General features: G+C 34.2%; 1 protein-coding gene across 1 annotated transcript in view; it reads right to left on the bottom strand.

Annotated features, from left to right (window-relative positions):
* Positions 1-16586: 16586 nt before the first annotated feature.
* Positions 16587-23800, bottom strand: part of LOC145683938 (uncharacterized) — a 73504-nt gene continuing 66290 nt past the window's right edge. Inside the window, exon 10 of the mRNA XM_081755634.1 lies at positions 16587-22837. Coding sequence (XP_081611760.1) covers positions 22142-22837 — 696 coding nt within the window. The 3' untranslated portion in view covers positions 16587-22141. The remainder of the gene's footprint in view (positions 22838-23800) is intronic.

The following is a 23800-nucleotide window of genomic DNA, read 5'->3' as shown; positions in this document are numbered from 1 at the left end:
TATCAATGATTAACAGCTGATAAACTATTAGGTAAAATGGGAATTGGGCCAAATGGGAATTGGCATTTTACCTAAAATGGCGAATGTGATTATTATGAATGATAGACAGCTGATAAACTGTTAGGTAAAATGGGAATTGGGCCAAATGGGAATTAGCATTTTACCTAAAATGGCGAATGTGATTATTATCAATGATAGACAGCTGATAAACTGTTAGGTAAAATGGGAATTGGGCCAAATGGGAATTGGCATTTTACCTAAAATGGCGAATGTGATTATTATCAATGATAGACAGCTGATAAACTGTTAGGTAAAATGGGAATTGGGCCAAATGGGAATTAGCATTTTACCTAAAATGGCGAATGTGATTATTATCAATGATTGACAGCTGATAAACTGTTAGGTAAAATGGGAATTGGGCCAAATGGAAATTATTATTTCACCTAAAATGGTGAACGTGATTATTATCAATGATAGACAGCTGATAAGCTGTTAGGTAAAATGGGAATTGGGCCAAATGGGAATTAGCATTTTACCTAAAATGGCGAATGTGATTATTATCAATGATAGACAGCTGATAAACTGTTAGGTAAAATGGGAATTGGGCCAAATGGGAATTGGCATTTTACCTAAAATGGCGAATGTGATTATTATCAATGATAGACAGCTGATAAGCTGTTAGGTAAAATGGGAATTGGGCCAAATGGGAATTAGCATTTTACCTAAAATGGCGAATGTGATTATTATCAATGATTGACAGCTGATAAACTGTTAGGTAAAATGGGAATTGGGCCAAATGGAAATTATTATTTCACCTAAAATGGTGAACGTGATTATTATCAATGATAGACAGCTGATAAACTGTTAGGTAAAATGGGAATTGGGCCAAATGGGAATTGACATTTTACCTAAAAGGGCGAATGTGATTATTATCAATGATTGACAGCTGATAAACTGTTAGGTAAAATGGGAATTGGGCCAAATGGAAATTATTATTTCACCTAAAATGGTGAGCGTGATTATTATCAATGATTGACAGCTGATAAACTGTTAGGTAAAATGGGAATTGGGCCAAATGGGAATTAGCATTTTACCTAAAATGGCGAATGTGATTATTATCAATGATAGACAGCTGATAAACTGTTAGGTAAAATGGGAATTGGCATTTTACCTAAAATGGCGAATGTGATTATTATATGTGATCGAAAGCTGATAAACTGTTAGGTAAATGGAAATTAGCCCAAATGACGAGTAAATCAGACCACATAACTGCCGCAGTGCACACTGTTGCTGAAAACATGCTCAAAAGAGGTCGGAAGGAATTAAATTATCGAATTGATACAGTATAAGTAAGGAAACAAAGGGGGGGTTACATTGAGCAACTGTGAGTTGTTGCATTAGATATTTTACGCGAAAGTTTGGAAATAATGTACTTATGTGAAAAAAATTAAGTGATTTTACATTTAATAAGTCGAGTTGAAATCGTTCAAATCATTTTGAAACACCCTGTGTAAAATAGCTTTTGGTAAATCTGTCTCCTTAATGAATGGATTGGTAATTTTGTTATCCCTGTACTTTACACCTAATTCCTGGGGATGTCACTGCCCAGCAACAAGCGTTACTTATTAAACAATTTGTCAAGGTCTACGAGTGAGTTTGAAGTGTCGAATTGTGTAAGGGAGACACAGAAAGAAAGAAAGGAAAAAAACAAACAAGCAAATAGGAAATAGAAGAGAAGTTCGGAGGTCGTTCCACCCAACACTCAAGAACTGGATGAATGAATGCATACGTGACAAACTACATGTTGAAAAGATTATTTTCATTTTATTTTTTATTTTTTCTCTCTCTTGTGTACAAAGAAAAAGCTGCTCTGCTCCAGCCACAATGTCTCTGGGTCTTTTTAAGTGCTCATCTCGCCACATGCCATTTCATTCTTCTATTAGTTTATACGGTTAATCCTTTTAGAATACACACACACGTGTGTATATATATATATATATATATATATATATATATATATATATATATATATATATATATATATATATATATATATATATATATATATATATATATATATATATATATATATATGCCAACTGTTCACTCATATAACCAGAAACAACTGAACTTACCTTTTTTGTCACAAGCTCTTCCAATCCAAACAGTCATAGGCGAAAACTAAAAAGCCCCCAAACAACTTCTTCAGACACCACAACCAATCAACAGTCTCTAGTGATTATACAAGGTCACTGTCAACCTCTGTTACTAAGCCATCGTATTCTGTCTGTACAGTAAATGAAATGAAGTACAATATTTAGTGTAACTTTGTGTGGATATGACCTTATAATAATAAGCACTGATAATTTCACAAAGATTTCCCGAAGGGGATGAAAAATAGTAGCTCTATTGCTATTTTGATTTGAGTTTAGCATTCCCTTCAGCAGCGAGGCTATATAAGACGTGGACAGGAATTTATTTCGGAAAGTAAAAATTTAATGTGAAGATAAATTATAAAATTTGTAATATCACCCCTAGAAATATACTACATTTACAGAAAAATCGAGATTTTGGTGCTCTCCGGACCCTCAAGATCCACCTCCTGCGTACGTCCCTGGACATGGACCTACAGCGTAACCTGGGATCAGGGGCGGATTAAGGTTTCTGGCGCCCCTAGGCACTCTGACATAAGGCGCCCCCTCCCCAACATACACCTACGAACTTCTCATAAAACATCAGCAAAATTCATGTTTACAATATACCGTATACAGTACATACCAGTATACAAAAACTCCGTTCATCAGGTTACATAAAACAAACATTTATGACGCTTTGAATCTTAGAGTGGTTATAGGCTACATGTCATAATTTGGACGGTAACACCAGTAACGTACGCAGAAATTGATTTCGGGAGGGGCCGAAACTCAATATGAGGGTATTTTATATTAAAATTCCTAAAATTAGGCTAAATTTACACAAAAGTTGAAATTCGGGGGGTCCGGACCAGGCCCGCAACCAAACACAGAGGTTTGGGGGGGCATGAATAAGATAGGGGGACCAAGTCATTAAAATTCTCTTACAAATATCTAAATTGTGATTTTTGTATTAATAATAGCATTTCGTATTGAGGTCTGGAGGGGCCATGAAAAGTTTAGGGGAGGCCAGCCCCCCCTCTAGTTGCGGGCCTGGTACGGACTCACCCCCTGCGTTCTTCCCTGGATAACATTGTCTTTCTATTTTTAAACATCAACAGTTACTGAAAATAATATATTTGTTACAGAGTAAAATTCTTCTTTCTGGCTTTAGCGTCTGCAAATAAACTAACAACGGGTTCAAAATCAATCTTTTTTAACACAAACACAACTACACAATTCATGTTTAAAGTATATAGGGTGTTTCAAAACCACTGACAACGTTCGGGAGATGATTCCTGATCCTGACACCCAGTAGCGTACCCAGGAATTTATTTCGGGGGGGTCCAAACTAAATATGAAGCTATTTTATATTAAAATTGCTAAAATTGCCCCTAAAATTAGGCTAAATTTTTAAAAAGTCGAAATTTCGGGGGGTCCGGACCCCCGTGACCCCCTTCCTGCGTACGTCCCTGCTGACACCAAGATAAGGCAAAGGGTATAGACCATCCTGGGTGCATAAATGCTTCCTTTCGAAGTTGTAGGCTGCTGAAAACATAAAAAAAATAAACTTTGAAGGTCCATAGCTCCAAAACTATGGGACTATTGAAGTAGTCGGGTCAATACTTCACCTAGGAACTAGTATGTGCACTATCCAAATATCCAAGTTTCAGAATACTGTGGTACTTCCGTAACAATTTTTATAGAGGTAGTTGATGAGTACTTCTGCTATATGACCGTAGCCAAACTCACTCTATAAAAATTGCTTCGTGAGTCCTTAGGATTTTGAAACATGTATTTTTGGATAGCGCACATATTAGTTCCTATGTAAAATCTTAACCCGACTGCGGTAGGTTCCATAGTTTTAGAGCTAGGGACCTTTAAAGTGTATTTTTTCATGTTTTCGGCAGCCTATAACTCCGAAAGGAAGCATTTGTATACCCAGGGCGGTCTATATTTTTTGTCTTATCTTGGTGTAAGGAATCACTTCTCAAACGTTTTCGGCGTTGTTTTGAAACGCCTTGTATATGTGTATACATACCAGTAGAGGAAGTTCGGGTATTATGGAATACCATTTTTGTTTTGCTTGTAACTCAGTTAATAATTGGATATTGAAACAAAATGGAAAACAGGTATACGCCTTACATATTTGGCTTTATTTATGCGTATCTTGATAAAGAAGTTTCTGTACAGGGGTGGGCAAAATTTATAATTTGTAAAGAAACCACTTCGGAGGGTAATATGAAATAGTCGGGTAATATGGAATACAAATGCTATATTAAAAAAATGAGTTTTCTGTTGAACAGACAATGAATGCAGTGACAATATATATGAAAATTCTGAATGCAAAGTCATAACTGAATGTGATTATTTGCAAAAGTCACAAATACAATACTCAGCTTCAAGACCGGTACAGTCATTGTGTGCTCACATTAAACATGATGAACGCTGGACCCAAGCTTATCCCTTATATCATCAGAAAATTTGCTGTAATTTGGCATTGTTGTCATCATAAATTCATTTTTAATTGCCCAATATCGATAGATATTTTGTAATCGGAATACCATACGGAATACGGAATACCATGCTTTTCTTGCGGGTATTCCATATTGTCCTCCACGCCACCTTGGAAACGAAAGAGTTGTTAAACGCATTCGAAGGCGTATAGGATAATGGCGCTTATCGAACTACCACTCTGTATATCCAACGTCATAGTAAACAAAGAATTGTTGTTCTATTACATTTCAATAGGAAAATACAGCTTGTAAAATACTTATCTGTAAAAGTTTTCACGAATATGAAATCAGATTTTCACGTCTACCAACACAACGAATGTCACAATCAGAAGGAGACCGACTGTAGAGCATCGTGGGAACGTGAGGTAATAATTTATTTCCTTTGTGCTTGGTAGCAACACACCACAGGCGAGATAATGAGGAATTCCATATTATCCGACTATTCCATAATACCCGAACTTTCTCTATATGAAAACTCCATTCATTACATTATACGTATAAAACAAACATGTATGACGCTTGGAATCTTAATCGTTATAGGCTACATCTTTACATGTCATAATATGGAAGGTAACACTTGTTCCCTTTAAACATCAACAGTTACTGGAAATAGTAAGATATTTGTTACAGAGTAAGACAAATCTTCCTGGCTTTAGCGTCTGCAAATAAACTAACTACTGGTTCAAAATCTCTCTCTCTTACAGTTCGCTTTCAATTCACATTTTACTAAGAGCTGAAAGTTTTTGTTGTGCACTCTGGACCGTAAATGATGCTTAACGCGTTTTGATACAGAAAAAAGATCTTTCCCCTGAACAGTTCGAAGTTGGCGCAGATACAAACATTCGTAAGCATATATCTACATTGGGAAAGATGGTTTTGAGTTTCTTTGTTCGAATGTGCTTCAACATTTCAGATGTAGTTTTGGTGGCTACACCACAAGCTTTCAAGTGAGCTTTGAAATGAATACATCGATTCGAAAAAGTGTCATTTAAATAAGCCATCTTTGTAGTAGATAACCAATGCATTCGCTTTTGCTCTCATGGTTTCACAATCCGCACTATCCAGTCTTGCGAGGAATTAAAATTTTTCATTTGTCATGTACGCGTATGCCTTTCTGTAGTAGTGGAATGAGCTGTCATGTTTATCGGTATGCCTACTCTCAAAACCTGTGGTCACTATTGTGTATGTAACTTTTTTCTGTGAATCCAAACTGTCGTTTCTTTTACCGGCCGTCCCAGTCAAACTTTCGGAATTTTTCAAAGTCACTTGAGTAACTGCAGAACTGCAAGCATTAACCTCATCTGTGCCACTGTCATTGATATGCACGTTGGATTCTTGCTGTATACCATCCGCAAATCTATAATGTGCTGACTTATTGTCTTATTACTTTCCTGTCACCAAAAAAACGTTTCGAATTTAGGAATTTACTTCAGTTGTTTTCTTCTCTTTGTTTATCTTGTGCCATTTTGCACGTGATAATTCCTTTCTTAAACCACTTGTACTGATTCAATTATCGATACGACGTGTGCATAATAACAATGTAAAGATAGAACTGGATAGCATTGTCTCATTTTTTGTTATGCAGATGCACTTGAAACAAACATTGCAGTGCAATGCTCTGTCTACAACCTTTTAAAAAATCCAACTCGACAGCGCCCTCTGTTCAGTTTTTTAATCTGCTAGGAAACAGAAAGGAACCCAATACGATGTGCGTACGCTACACAGGTGGGCGCTTCAGCAAATGAAATCCGCCAGCAAAACTGCACAGCGTTTTTAAAAAATGAAGTGCAAGTGCAACAGTGCTCTATTCTGATTTTAGATTAGTGCTTTATTCTAAAATTATAAAATATGCCTATCAAATTATTTTTGTAAACCGGCCGATTTCTCAATAACTGATTTTTAAAGATATTTTTCTTGGGCGCCCCTTCAGCGATGGCGCCTTAGGCACGTGTCTACTGTGCCTGTGCGTCAATCCGCCACTGTGTGGGATCCAAACCACACGAGGTTCCGCCGGGAACTGAACTCGGGGCTCCTGCGCCAAAAGCGCGTACACTATCCACACCGCCACGAGGAAGATCCTGTATAGACTGAAATAGTGTGACATCACATCCTTCTCGTTGCCATGGTGATCGCCATTTTATTTTTTAAACAACAAGTAGCCTAAATACCTAAAGAACCTATGTGTAAAATGAAAACAGTGATGAAATGTTTCGGAACTGCAAACATTAGAGTAGAACAAACGTTTCTTTTTAAATATTTCTAATGATTGAAACTAAAAAAGGGAAGAATAGGTAATTAGAAAAGAAATGTTAAATGATGTTACGTGCATGACAAGCATTGACACAATTTAGCGAGTTCACATGTCTTGTGAAATTTTCCCTCTGATGTGTATTTTGAGAATTTCTATATTTTCATGTTAAATTAAACCTTAAAGTGTACTCATCCTGTTCATAATCAGATATTAACTTTAAATAATTCCGGAAAATTTTTGATTCAGTAATATGAGTATGATATACTATTACAAATTTGAAGAGTTTTATTGTTTAACAGTTGTTATACTGAACCAGTGGCAGCGGTTGGACGTTAAAAGTGGGGGGGGGGGGTTCAAGACATGATCTGAATATTTGCATATAAATGTTAGTTTTCCTGCTTGTTTCTAATATTTGGTTTGACGAAAGATTGTATAACTAATAGGATACCATTTTTTTCAGTTAAAATACCGTATATAGTATTTCATATTTTATTAAGTAAATTGACAAGAGCAACGGCAGTAGGTAGTAGCCCTTTGTACTCTTAAACAACAAAAGTGTAAGAAGAGATTTGATTCCTTGCTCATGAACATCTTAAAATTCTGTCTGGAAAACTGTGATCAGATTATTGAATAACAAATTTGCAAAACAAATAAATAGAAAGGATAATATTAATCATAGTAATAAATAATGATGCTTGTTTTGCAAAAGTCATATTGAAACAGGGATTAATGAACAACTTAATTTTTTCCACGCATACTATTAAATGTATGTTATTACTCTTAGAAAATGAAAGACAGTAAATACTACAAGCATATGCTACCATATTTAAAGAAATATTTACTTTTGCAACTTCCCGAAACATATTTCTTGCCATTAGGTACAGTTTTCACTTTCTTGGAGCACATCAAAACACAACAATACTTAGAATCACTCCATACTCCAGTTATACAAAATAACACTAAAACCCAGAATTATGTTGAATTCACTAAATTTAATTGTATACACACTCGTACACCCCTAACACACCACGTCACTCATATATTGCACTACAAAACAATGGAAAAGATAGAAGTTGTTTCTTATTACGCTTTTTTCCCTTACTTTAGAAAGAAAAGACATTTTAGGAACTGCCAATTTTTGTGCAATTAAAAAATAACTTCTGAAAGACTTCTTTTTTTCTTTCGCAAAATGCTCTCTGAATTAGTTTCAAAGCGGGTGACTAATATATCGAGCCCTTGTAAGAAATGAAAGTATGCTGAAATTGTTGTGCTCCAATAGGTTAATTTTGGGGTTATTTTCTGTGGCAATTAAAACGCAATTCCTGTAGTTTTCTTTACTCCACGGGAAGACAACCAATACATACTCATGGAACGGCAAAAATATGGCACCATTTATTTTATGAATCAGTAAATACATGCAAAAACTTTACTTTTCTAAATGAAATTATATACATTAATGGGTTACTTCAAAAAAGTGCGGGGGCAATTGCCCCCTTTGCCCCCCTAATCGCCGCCCATGTACTGAACCATTCATAATTGGATGTGTAATTATTGTACGTTTTCTAAATGCTTTTTTAAAAAAAGTTGATAGAGAATATAAGAAAAGATGTTACCTATATCCACTGATGGTCTGGATTGAATATTTGTAAAGGCTAGCCTTTTCTTTCTTTCGTAACGTATACTTAGAAATAATATTGTGCACTCCCATTATAAACAGTAGACATTAGAGGTGTAAATGCCCCAATAGAATTAACATTAACATTATTCTAAAAGACTTTTTTTTTCTCTTTTAAAAATCATATACAGTAAAACCTGTCTTCAACGGACCCTTTATTAAACGGAAAACTGTCTTAAACGGAAATACGAGTCCGAATTTCACGGTCCCATGAATTTTGGAGAACAAAACGTATAAAACTCCCTTCATTAAGCGGAAACTGTGTTACGCGGACAACGGAAAGAAAAATAAATATTTAACGGAAAATTCTGAGTTCCGGACTACAGCGTTTAGAAGATGTTTAGACATTCTGTGAGACATATACATTACACTGTCTGCGATAAAATGTTCGTTCTTTTGTTAAATATTTCTGGACAGTATTGATCTTCCTCAACCACTACTCATATTCACCCCCACAAATTGTCCTTAATCCCCGCAACTTAATCAAGAATCATACGGAATGTCGGAGAGAAGAAAACGAGATAGAGGAAGAAGAGGAATACGATACCGAGTTCCAAGAAGAGTGTAGAATAAATACATATCAAAATTCTCTAAGAAGTTTAAAGGAACTGCAAAAATTTGCCTTACGAAAAAAATATTCTGATTCACTTAGTATAATTTCTCAGCCTAAAGTGTATGCGGAAAGTCAAGCAGCCAAGCAGCAATGTACACAGAAAACCCTGCTTAACTATTAGAAAAATAAAGAGAACGTGTGCATAGCATATTTTGTATTCATTTTAAATTTTTTGTGTATTTATTCGTAGAAGAAAGAAGTACTGCAATCGAACAATGTACGTACAGCAATATATTTTCTCAGTATGCCCCTTTATAAGCATGTATTTTTTTTATAGAAAGAAAAGGTCTACCTCTACTAAGCGGAAACCTGACTTTAACGGAAATTTCTACAAGTCCCGCTCGATTCCGCTAAAGACAGGTTTCACTGTATTTTTACAGCTTTCTCTGTGCCGACAGTTTGTCAATCTACACGTTAGGGAGTTTATATTGCGTATAATTGCTTCTTATGGTGGATTACAAGATAATTGTGCTTACATTAACTATTCGATTTCTACCTTATTGCTTAGGGATGTGGAGCTTTTAGAAATAAGCTCTTTAGTTCCATTAGCATCACGCGTTTGTATAGAAAAAAACATGGCGATCACCATGGTAACGGGAAGGAAATGACATCACTATTTCAGTCTATTGGGAATCCACACTGAACACAATATATTTGACCCCTGGGAAAGAGGGAATTTCGTAGCTCTCTGAGGGGAAATTTCCCTTCCGGAAGATTCTGAAATCAGCATGGATAATAACAATAAAAAAACAAAAAAGAAAGAAACCATACACTTTTCTTTTCAAACAATGCTTTCATAAGATTATCTGAAAGGAGATTTTATTTTTATTTTTTTATTTTAGTGGAAAAAATGAAGAAATGGAAGTAACACTAAAAGCATTGGGTGCGAACGAACCACTTCCTTTATATCCCTAGCGCCCAATGCTGTTGGTCTTAATCCCATTTCTTCATTTTACCTCACCAAACAATATCTTTTTAGTGCATTTTCCTAAACTCTTGATAGTACAGTAATAACACTGGTGTACTTCACCAAAAAGAAAAATAGTTTCTTTTTTGGGGGGAGCGTATTTTTATTTGATTTTATTTTATTATTTTCGAGCGACGAAAAAAGAGTAGATATAGTGATGGTGAAAAAAAAAATCGAATCGAGATTTTAACAGATTTACACTTTTCATAGCCTTTACATGTCGAAAAAGTAATTTTTCAACAGCTGCCCGTCCGTTCATCCTGACCTACACTCGCTAATGTGTCATATTGTTTAATGTAACTGAACCAAATTTTAAATTTAAGGTTTTCATGTAATTCTCCAGGGGATCTAATCTTCTTGCTACCCCTAAAAATAAGCATGAACATAATCCCGTTTGAAAGGTGAAACTTAAAAAAAAAATGATTTTTCTCAAAAGCGACTCCAACAATTTTGTTTATACTTTATTAACAACCCCATACTGTGTTGTAAGTCATTCTGGGAAAAGTCGAAAAGGGGCCATTTAGTCTTGAAGGTCAGTTTTATATATATATATATATATATATATATATATATATATATATATATATATATATATATATATATATATATATATATATATATATATTGTTTATATTTCATAACTAAACATTTCTATAATGTTGCGTAAGCTACTTCCATGAGAATATCCAGAAGGGCTAGTTTAATCTTAAGTGTGAGGTTTGTTTTGACAGTTCTGTGAAATACTACTCATACAATTCCATTACATAGGGGAGACCGGGGTATTCACGAACACTTAAGCTTTGATTATAAATAACTCCTTTGTTTTTAGAGATAAATTTAATATTTCCTGTGTATAGGAAACTTGAAGTTTTTCCTGTTTACTAAAGTGGAAAGCAAAGTCAACAGCAACATTTTTCAACAAATCAGTGAGATGTTTTAAAAATGTACCTATGTTCGGGTTTGCCTCAGTGGTCGGGATAATTCCGAACATACTTTTACTTTAAACTTTCCTTTACCAAAGAAACGAAATTCATTAAAATTATACCGTAATTTAGTATTTAAATCTTTAATAAGAATTACAGTTACAAACATAACTCAAATTAATGAGAAACATGATCAGACCTCATCATCTTTGAAACTATTATAAATGAAAGCTAATAGGTAATAGGCTAAACAAAATATACTTTTCTGAAACAAATTCAGAAATAACGGTGCACTAACTAAAATATTCATTAAAACGGCAACATTATGGAATTGTAGAAATCATAGATACACGCATTAATGTTTTGCTCCCAAGAACAGTATTCATAATCAACATCTTAGAACAGATATTTTTATTGGAAAGCTACCATTATTATGTATAAAAATGTATTAGAAATAATACCAATTCGATAGAACAAGTACATATCTATAAAAAAGATATTTTATTTTGTAAATTAAAATGAAATTTCTTGTTGCTTTTAGAATGCGAGCTAACAGTGCAGCTTCTTACGTTTCTTTTATTATTTTATTGAAAGAACAACTACACAAATCAGCTTCCTTATTAGTTATATTTCACTTTCTCTTCTGAATGAATATATATATATATATATATATATATATATATATATATATAGAGAGAGAGAGAGAGAGAGAGAGAGAGAGAGAGAGTGAGAGAGAGAAAATGGTCATTATTTGTTTTCATGAGTTACTTAAATCCAAGTTTTGGGTAGTCAAAAATTTACAGTAGGCACTTTATATTATCTCTACTTATTTATAAATGTTGCATTATGTAAATCTAGAAAAGTAGTAAAGCTATGAGAAAACTTCGTCTTACGCGTATTAAACTGACGAAATATAATTTTGTGAGATCAAAGGTGGATTCTGCGGGAAGAACGCATTAAAGTTTTTGAAACATTTCTGAAGAAATGAAGAATCGTTAGATTTTCACTTCATGAAACTTTTTTTAGACAATATTTACTACCAATAAATTTTACGGCTAAACAACGATGTAGGAATAAGTAGAGAATGTTTTTATGAATCGGAAAATATTCATCACTTTTAATAAATTTAAATATTACATAAAAGAATGGTATAAATGGTATATTTGTACTCTACGATCTCGATGTATATTCCCTGCACTTTACACACAGAGAGAGAGATGGGAAGAGTTGAATTGAGTTTAACGTCCCTTTCAGTAGCGAGGCTATATGGAACGTTACCTACTGATTAACGTGGAATCCGAACAACATGAGCTCCCGCCGGGAATTGAAGCCAGGTCTCCCATGCCAAAGGTGCGTATGCTAACCGCTTAACAACGAAGGAACTCGCAGAGAGAGAGCGAGAGAGAGAGAGAGAGAGAGAGAAAAAAACACTATATAAATTTTTACTTCCCAACTTGAAATATTAGAAAATTTTCCAGTTCCCGGAGCTAATTGGAAAATTTTGCTAACTTTCCTCTACAGGAATTCAACTTTGTAGCTCAATGTGCAGCTAAATATAGTGGAAAATTTTCCACCTAATATCACTCTAAATAATATCCAAAATTGTCCAGCTTGCGAAAAGTTATTTTTTTCTACTTGTTTCTACATCGCAATGAAAATTTTCCAATCTATGAAAATTCCTTTCACTTGTTTCCACAGAGCATAAAACTTTCCGATTTACTTTTAGCTTCAAAATGATGAAAATTTTCCGACAAAGTTTTTCAATTCTTCCATACAGGACAGACAATTTTTCGATTCATGAAAAATTGTTTCACTTGTTCTACATAGTACTGAAAATTGTCTAAGCCATGAAACTTTTCAGATTCTTTAAACGATCTTTCACTTTTTAACATTTCTAAACATGAATTTAATCAATTTTATGACCACTGAGGAATTGTTACTTGATTGCTGGTATTTTTTTAGAACGGAAAATTTTCCGGAAAAACATAGCGGAAAATTTTCCGAAATGGAAAATTTTCCCCCTCACATCACTAGCATACAGGCTATAGACCCTTACTTATAGTCTATAATAAATAAATAAATAAATAAATAAATAAAAACTGAAAGCTAAATTCACTAGCTAAAATGTCTGTTCTTCGCAAGGGAAAAATAGGTTTGTGAAAAACATTTGAAAGCAAGTGCATCGGGTTTTGATAACCTGTGGAGGGTGTTTTAATTCAATGCAGAACAGGGAGTTCCGAAGTTATTCAGGGTTAGCGGATATCAGGGGTCTTTCTCCGGATTTTTTTTTTTTTTTAACTAGGGAAAATATTCTTGAATGAATATAGCGGCATAATTAGGGAGCTTTTAGGGTTCGTCGAATTTAAATGAGAGGCTTGTCATTAGTTCAAAAGTGAACCTTATATTCCCCTACCTGTTCTATGAAAAAATCATTTAACATATAAAGTGAATGAGAATTTCTCCCTTTTTTTTTCTTTTCTTGTCTCTCCTGTTGGTGCTGACCACCCCTACAAAAATTCTGAGAGCGCACTCGAACAGCGGTGTACTCCCGGAGTCTGCACCCCTGCTTAAGGGTCTTCACTACAGCGAAATTAAACTACCGCTAATTTTAGAGTTTTTCTGTCATATCTTCAAAACAAATAAAAAATATTCCAAAAGCAGAAACGTAGTGAACTAGACAATACGATTTTGCATGTGATACCATTATCACAACTCATTTACCTGCTTTGGATTTGTAACTGTAGGCAGAATTAGCATTTTTTGCGGGTTCTGTAAATCGTATTGTCTAGTTCACTACGTTTTTGCTTTTCAAATATTTTTGTTTTGAAGAAATTACAGAAAAACCCTAAAATTGGCGGTAGTTTTATTTCGCTGTAGTGAAGACTATTAACAAGCATATTTTAGACCCTCTCCTCCTTCCTCGTAATGTGTATTTGAATCAAAGTGAAATTAAAATCTAAGTAAACCTAAGCATTATATTCAAAAATTGGTTGTATAAATTAACGGAATTGAAGGGGTGTGGACGAAATTATTGGGTAAGACATTTGAATTAGTGTGCAAAATAACAACATAACCACATGCTAGAGTTTCCCTATTACATTTACTTTTACTCAAAGTTTTTCTGTACTTAAATCTATATAAAACTTAATGTAGTAATGTTTGACAGTTAACTTCTAGACCGCTGCATCAACTTTAGTGTTTTTATGGTACATAAATGGACCCTGTCCTATTCTATGATTTTATTACGTTTTCGGCAAGCGATGGAGAAAGGGTAAGAGATGACATGTAAAAATAATCGACGAAGACCGATATTAGTGACCATTGCACTAACTTTGATGATTTTAGGAACATGCGTGTCCCCTGGTCTAACTTAGTTTTTACCATATTTTCCGCAAGGGGGAGAAGGGGTAAGTGAGTGACATGAAAAATACTCGAAAACGACCAATAGTAGTATCCAAATCATACTTTTCGGGCCACTAAGATGAATAGTGACATTACTGATGTCGTTTAAATCCAAGTTCAGTCCATTCTATATCGGAGGTGAGGGGTGGGAGCGGAAAGAGGTGACATTACATTTTTTTTTTTCATTCCACTTTTATTGAAGTGCGTCTCCTCAAGAGGGAAGATGCTGATGTACTATCCATGAAACGATTTTCTTCGTGTGAAGAAAGAGCATTCCTGACTAGTTTACTAACTGCTACGATGATTAGATTATTTTCAGGAATGTGCGTCAGGTACACTCATGTCCAAAATTATTGTCGTATGTCTATAAATATGTTGTTGTAGGAATATAATTTGATAACGAATTCGCCCGATATTTCTTATAATGTTAGTATGTATATAATCGGCAAAGACATGTATGTAGCAAATTTCATGTCAAAAGAGCAGTGACTAAGAACAATAAAACGAAAATAAAACTTTCTTGTCCATTTAGCATTATTTTGTTTTACTCATTCTAATTTTCGTATTTATAATTCTTTTCCTATGAAATTTACCACAAATATACATTTCCTGATTACACACATAGTATCAGTATTAAAAGTACCCTGCAAAGTCATTACCAAATTATATTCTTACAAGAAGACGGTTATAGATATGCGACAATCATTTTGGACATGAGTGTACATGAAGTACGAGGGTTGCCCAGAAAGTAAAGAACGTTTTGGCATGGTTAAATAAAAACAAAAGATATGAACACAAAACTTTATTTACAAAGCCACAGGACCTTACTCTACTTTTCTATGTAATCGCCGTAATTGTCAAAACATTTGTTATAACGTGGGGTCAGTTTTTCAATGGCGATGTTATACTCATCTGCCGCCAAAGATCTGAGCCAAGTTGTCACTCCTTACTTGAGTTCCCCATTATTTTCGAACTGTTTTCCACCCAAAAATTCCTTAAGTTTCGGGAATAAGTGAAAATCACTTGATGCCAAGCCAGGGCTCTAAGCAGAATGACTAAAGATTTTCCACTTTAGACGTTGAAGTTCCTCAGTGTATTCGTGGTGATGCGTGAGGCCGGGCATTGTCGTGGATCAAAAACATTTTTATCAACAGCATTACACGTCTCTTGTTTTAGATGGCGCGTCGAAGTCGTTGGAGAGTTTCACAATAGGCTTCGGCGTTTATTGTTGCTCCTTTTGGCATGAACTCGACATGGATTAAACCCTTTCGGTCCCAAAAAAAAAGCGCTGTCATGATCTTCTGGGTGTTCAAATTTGGTTTTTCCATCTTGGGTTTTAAGGGCGAATTTGGGTAATACCACTTCATTGACTGGCGCATGTTTTCTGGAGTCTCGTATAAAACTCAAGTTTCATCTCTCGTTACAATGCGGTCAAGAAGTTTCTCATATCGGTCTTTGACATCCACCGAGCACCCAAGGTGCACTATCACGACTTCATGTAAGAGCGATCGTGAAATTTGACGAAAAGATTCGTGTAACGTGCTCAGAGTAAAAAACGTCGGTTTTCCTAAATTTTTTCTTCGACTTTTTCCTTCAGTTCTTCAGTAACAAGTGATGGCCTCCCACTCCGATCTTCATCATGCACGCTAGTCCCTCCTTGATTAAACATAATGCACTATTTCCTCACTGACAACTCGTTCATTTCATATCGCCACAAACATTATCTATTTGCCTACAAACTTCAATAGGCTTAACTTTTTGCATGTTCAGAAAACGAATGACACTCCGTACTTCACATTTGGCGGGATTTTCGATTGGCGCCGTCATTTTGAATCGCTGCACAAACAAGTGGCGTGATCGCACAGCATTGAGACTCGGCTCACATAAAGGTGAAGGAAGGAGCGAACTGACGCGCACGCGATCGCAGTGGTGGGGAGTCGGCACCGCGCGCGATACGCAATCGTTCTTTACTTTCTGAATGGTCCTCATACAATGAGGGTTATCAAGTTTATCGACATCCCTTACTTTGTATAATTAAGTAAGAAATTGAAATTTTAACGATGAAGTTCTAAGTTTGATACGTAATGCAAATAAAACTGCTCACAGCTACGAATGGAATGTCTTGTTATTTCCTGAATCAGGTACAAAACAGAAGACAAAATACACCAAATAATAATGAATTATGCATTATGAATATAGGCAAGTAATATTCTTTATATTACATATATCAATTTACTACTGTACTACTGAACCACTGTACTACTGAATTTTTGTCTTTTTAAGTAACATGCATTCTTGGTGTCTTGACCAGTTTAATAATTTCATAAAAATAATCAACGGACTTCAAATCATACGTACTTATAATAAAATAGAAACATATGTTTTGATATGATATACAAACTAAACGATAAATTACAACTTTGTTCTACATAATTTACACATAAGTTACAAAGGCAAAATCTATATCTGTACAACAAAATACACAGGCATTTACATCAATTGTTAAAAAGAAAATTACACTAAACATTATACAAAATGCAATTCATTGCAAAGCAAAAGCGTCTATCAGGTAATAACACTATGGTCCCTTCTGATAAAAAGAATACATACCTAACGATCACGGAATTATCTATATAAATACAGAATTCAATTATTACAAACCTGCAGTTATGCTATTATAAGATTTTGTTGTACAATTCATATTATCTGAATATAACATGACATATTTACTTAATTCCTAATGTTCGTACAAATAGTGACTTTTCCATACCGAAAGAAAAACGCAAGTACTTCAACAAAATATTTTTGACAAGTCTTATTTTTAAATAAAGCTTTGTGACTTTGGCACTCGACTTTGATGAGAGAAATATATGTATATTTTCTTCATCTGTTATATAATTCCTGCGAAAGATATGACTCAAAAGCATTATTCAATCAATGTGTTATTCGTCTGGTTTCAAACAACGTTCATAATTCAAGATTATTTTTAAAAGGTTCCAGTATAACAAAAGTCAAGTGCAACACAATGAATTAGCATTAATCAGTTCTTATCTTACGATACTCCATTGCAATGATCAGTCTTTTCTTCCATGTTAATACAACGAACTCTCGATATAAGTTCACTTTATTCTTTTAAATATGTATTTTATTGTAATGTTACGTCAATATTATGACATCACCAATTCCTAATGCCTTCATCAAGACACACTAAATTAGAAGATGCTAACCAAGTAACCGGATTCCCGATTTCTTCTTACTTCCAAGTCTTGGCTAGAAACTTTACTGCTACTAAAGCACTAACAAGTCTTGTTTTTGACTCGTAAGTCACAAAAGTTAAACTGTTTTTTACAAGCTGGGAAACTGAACTTTTCGTTTGCATAACCCAATATGTCTATACCATCGATAAGCATTTTATATATTCATTGGACAGTAACTGAGAACACTTACTTACATATACAAAGGTGTATGTTTGGGTAGACAGAAATCGTTCTATATGACATTTTCCTTCAGATATTTATTTACAGCTACCAACTTAATGTTCAAAGAACAGTTTTGTTTTCTTTAAGTATTTTTGTAGAGTTCTGTAAATTCGACTTCCGACATTTCGACGTTCCATATAACTCGGTGATCATTTATTTTAATCGCTAAATAATTTCTGCTTGTCAAGAAGAAAATTATCTTTAAATTGTGGTGGTTTATGTATAGCTAGAGTGTAATGGTGTCTAACATTCAATTTAAGGTGCTGCAAACAATACAGGTACATTTTAATTGCTGTATTATTGTAATTACAGTACGTATTTATGAGCACGAATATCCGCATGTTTTCCTATTTTGTTGAAAAGATTTGTCAGGGCTTGCAATTTTTGTCTCTTTCTATTTGTGACACTAATTCTTGGAACTGCCTAACGAATTGAATGACAGGTTTTCGTGTAAATTCCAACCTACCACATTCCCACCACCCCTCTCTCTCTCTCTCTCTCTCGGTAATGAAATGGCTTAAGAGAGTCAGGCAGCAGCTGTCAATTACAATTTACATTCCTTTCTATTGTTATTAGCAGTTACCCTACTTGTCTGAAGATTTAAGGCTATGCCCTGTTGTAAGCTGAATTTTCACAGCGTAATATGCAGCAAAATATTATAAGTTGTTAATACCCGTTATTTCGTAAAACTAGACATTTTCGAAATGATGAAAGAAGAGTAGGTTCGAAATTTACATCCGCTAGCGTAAGTGAATGTAAGTAACATTAAGTTGGAAGCTGCGAATAAATATTTGGAAGAAACAGTTATATAAAAAGATTTCTGCCTACACATAAAGACACTTCTATATAGTATTTTCAGTTATCATCCAGTGACTTTACTGAATGTTCATCAATCGTATAGACATATTGAAAATTACGGAAGCGGAAGGTTCAATTTCCCAACTAGTAACCTGCAGCTTAATTTACGGTTCAACTTTCACGAGTTACAGGTATTAAAAAAAAAAAAAAAAAAAAAAAAAAGTTAGCACTTTAGCAAACATTTAACATTCCACTTAAACCTATCGATAGCAAGAAGAAACTGGGAATGAAATTTCACGGAGCAACTTGGTTACCATCTTCTAATTTAATGTGTCCAGAGGAAGGCATCAGGAGTCGCTGATGCCAAAATATTGACATAAAATTACAATAAAATACGCATTAAAAGGTCAGGTAAACTTTATTTATATTATACATTGCTAAAATTATGCGTACAAGCATTATGAAAACTTAATATTTTTTTAACTCTCGATTATATGCATTCACAACTGGCTCGAATAAAATGTAATACATTAAGTACATCCGTCTTTCGCGCTTAGAATATTTATTTATTTACAGTATTGTTTCAATAAAAAAAAAAAAAAAAGGTGAAGTAGAATTAAACAATGAAACCAACGATAGGCAGTGACCCCTATCAAAAACACTCATCCCGGCTCCTTCCGAACCCTTCACTCCTCGACAAGTTTCAGCAAATCTTTACCAGTTTACATTTTAGAAAATAGTTCTGCTGAATCTAGTAATTTCAACATCAAAAGGATTTTTGTAGGCCGAAGTGATTTATCCACAATGCAAAGTTGGAAGTGTAAAATAAAATAACTGTGTAAGCAGGAATACAATGCCCCATTCTCAAATCATTTCCCCTCTTTGATACAACAGTTAGGCACATTTAATACTACGTATATGTGACATTATGAGTTTTAACCCTTTCGACAGGGACGTTGCATATAAAGATATTTCGCTAAATCCGTTCGTGAAGGGTTGAGTACAGAAGCCTCGTAGTTCCGTGAATGCAAAATAGTAAGTAAAATCTTATTTAACCCTTAATACACCAAGCGGGGTCCTCTAGGGACTCCAGAGTGTGATATCTGGTGATACTGCTGTAACTATAAGAACCAATTTATTCTCGACTTTTATATGTACCCTGCATTCTTTTGGGATATCTACTACATAATTAGATCAATGATACGTTCGTTAAAAAAAGTACAAAAAAAAAAAAAAAAAAAAAAAGTTGGCAAATTAAAATAATACCTGGGTTCCCCAGAAGACCCCAACTTGGTAAGCAACGTTGACGATTTAGGCTTGGTACGTTAAGGTTTTTAAAAAACATTTTTTCTGATCATTAAGACATATTTGAGGAATATTTTATATTTTCTATTTTTAGAAACCTTAATCTTACTTTCAATTTAACAGTCAAAGTGCTATGAAGTCTGGTACCAATGACAGATAAGTTCCCCAGACGCTTGATTGGAAGAAAGTCAATAGAGTTGGGACCTGGGAAAGGACACCACACGCACACGATTTTAACCTCACAGACCTGTCATCATTTCGAAACACGAGATGTATCTATTAAAAGCTGGGATTTGGATTACTTTCGAAAGAGTGTTGTACTGCAAGTGGTGTACGGATGACCTTCCTTGTTGACGGTAATTTACACCAAAAAGTTAAACGATATGAAGAACCCATTTCGAAAATTTTCCTATTGGTTCCAGACTTTACATATTCTGCAGATACATATACAGTTTCACCGGCTAATGCCTAAGTCACTTCAACTATAATGTACTTTGGTACCTGACTTGTTTGTTATCCTCTGGATTTAAAGAATTTCAATATAGTACACAATTTCTTTATAGTATATTCTTAATATACTTAATAATACCTTATCACTCAATTTTTATGTCTCTACTTCACGCAAAAATTTGGACTTGTATTTGCCAGAACACTGAAACTATTCTACATCATTTTATTAAGTAGGCTATGAATATTTGGCTTTTTAGCACTACCACAATATGTAATATATACCATACTTTGCATCCGTTAACAAACGAATAGCAAACATTTAAGAGTGTATTCATGAAGATAAAAAAATATGATTTACATGCTTTATTCGTAAACAACAGCCACCAAAGTAACATAGAACAAAAGGAACTTTATTTATAAACCTAATAAAAAATATATTTGTACTAAAATTTAAGCTATTGAAAAAAAAAAAAAAAGAGGTATGTTATCATGAGCTAGTAATTTCTGTAGGAGCAAAAAATGAGCATACATACATAAACAAAATAGAAAAAAAAAAACTCACGAAGTAAATGTATAATTTCGACTTCTATTAAAACTATTGGATGTCTTTTCAACTGAATAGCCGACGGCGTTTTGATGAATATTTCGTACACAGAAAGGAACTGAAATTATTTGAATTTGGACGTTTAATTATCTGTGTTAATATTTCTTTAATTTCATTGTTTATGAGGTCTTATAAAAGGAAAATTAAATTACAAATATATTAGTAAAACATATTTTTACTAAGAAATCTGTAATTTTATGTAGATAAGAGTGAAAGTCATATCTTTATAACTTGTTCGTTAATTCGAATACTATTATTTTCATACATTTTAAGTAGATAATACTCCGTTCTCTCTTCTACATGAGTACGTTAGCCAATTGTCATGAATGTCCTTCAGTGTACAATACATAATTGTGTGCTATACTTATTTTCTTTTATTAGGATTTTTCTTCTTTCTATATCATCATTACTAATTTTCTTAAGCTGCATACATACAAAACAGAAGCTATGAAAATATGTGAAATATATATATATATATATATACGTACGTCTTCAAATATGTCTTGGAACAAAATAAACGTTTGTATTACTCTTACACACACGAAAATAATACACAGCCCGCCTACACGAAATATCTACGAAAGAAGCAAATTTTGCTTTCAAGAAAGCACCAGCGAAGTAATTCCATATCACTATATGAAAATCACTTTTATTATCACACAAAACCTGAATATCTGGACAATAATTATCCAAAGGAAAAGAAAAAGAACATACTTTTATACGTTCTTAACAGCGCAATTATCTGTGATTACGAACACAAATACCGCCAAACAACATACAATTATGTTTTTGAATCTACTGATTTGGATTTACATCAAGCAAAATTTCAATATTAAGTAGAAGTACATAACTGAAACATTTTAAGATTCAATCAATCCCAAAACTTATGTTTCTTACAAAGCTTTTATAAATAACTCGTGAAACAAAATTGTGTTTTCAATTTCCTGCCTTCTAATTCCTCACTCGAATTATCTTTGTCAACTAATAGGAAATTAAAAAATTCTCACACCACCACTACTATCTGCATTATTTTGGAGAGAATTCAAGTAATCCATTTGAAGAATGTGGCAATATAACTGACTTATCTAAACACTTACTTAAATTGACTATCATTTCATCACTTTCTTCTTCAATTCCTGAGTACGGATTTTGCTGTTTCTCCTTCGTCTCCACGTGATAATCTTCAAACGATGAAGTTTGTGAATGCACATTATCACTACCGTCATTATTATGAATCAACTCTTCCGAATCAAAATTGTTCATAGTGTCACTATTGGAACCTGACTTGGTAATACCCGCATCTAAGTATGACGTCGCACAATCTGTATACTCATTTGCCTGAGGGCCATTCGAGTCTAAGCACAAGCTACTGCGACCTGAATCTTGAAACGAGTCCATCATCTCACACGCATTTGAACTACACGTAATAATATTATTTGAACTAATTAATCCACCTTCACCTATGGTATTGATTATGTGATCAAACTCATTAATAGTGGCAAGGCCATCTTCACTTGATGTACACGATATTAGGCTACTCTGAATGCTTGGGCTGTTGACAACGCCTTTCTCCTGTTCTATAGGGCCTTCCGTTGCTTTCAACATCCCAGATTCTCCTCCAGACTGAAAGTTATCTCCAGAAGAACTAACAGAGCCTTCCATCTTAGAAACAGCCTCCTGCCTTTGAGCTTTCTCTTGAGCTGCCAACTGAGTAAAATATTTCTGAAATGAAAGAGGAAATAGTTATCAACATTTGAAAATATATTCTCGTATCAACATCACATAGAACCAGAAATCTCTTAAATTTTATTTTTATTTTTTAATTCCCATACCTATACAACTATTTTCAAAAATTTGCCGTGCTTTAATATGACGTGCTATTTAACAACAAATTACAGTGGAATCTCTGAATAAAGGACACCTCTTTACAGGAAGATTACATAAATTTAGACTATTTACAGCGCATGCGGTAATCGTGTGTAGTATATTATTTACATACATTATTTAAAAATATAAAGTAATACTGAAATACTGCGCTCAATATTCGAATTAGTGAAGGTATTTTAGGAACAGGGTGAGAGGGTAAGTATTCGTCGTCGAAATTTTATCGTAAAACAAACGACATTTGCTCTTTTATCTTAAATATGTGGGGAAAATGTAAAGACTCTTACTTAGACTGCCACCATAAAAAATAAAAATTGACCCTCCCACGCCATGGGCAATGCACTATGTATCATGGTAAGTTGTAGCTAGTATAATTGATATCTATTACTCTTCTGACCATAAAATTGTGTTATTTTCCTTTTAAACCACTTTTCCCCAGGCTGCAGGTGTTCATTATACCAGCAGGCCGGCTAAATGAAGATACCAAAAGAAACTGGTGATCGGTGTGCACACACCGTGGGCAGCTCGGCCTGAAGAGCAACATCATGTGTCCACATGGTGCTGCCCGGCGTCCAGGTATAATACAGCGGTAGCCCATGGTGTGAGCAACATGGCAGTCTAAGTGTTAACCACTTCACTTTCCTGAAAGCTTCTTTCCATATATACTCTTAATTCAAAAGTTCATTTTAGTCTTCGGTAAAACGTTTTATTCCTTCCGCTTAACCATAATGTTTTATCGTATCCTTTGAGTTTGAGTTTTTGCTTTTCATGTCCTTATGCAACGTAGAGGTTATGAAGAAT

This window comes from Thermobia domestica, chromosome 4 (genome assembly GCF_964235325.1).
Source record: "Thermobia domestica chromosome 4, izTheDome1.hap1.1, whole genome shotgun sequence".
In the NCBI taxonomy this organism is placed as follows: domain Eukaryota; kingdom Metazoa; phylum Arthropoda; class Insecta; order Zygentoma; family Lepismatidae; genus Thermobia; species Thermobia domestica.
Note: the sequence above shows the minus strand (reverse complement) of the source record. Positions and strands in the feature narration are given on the sequence as shown.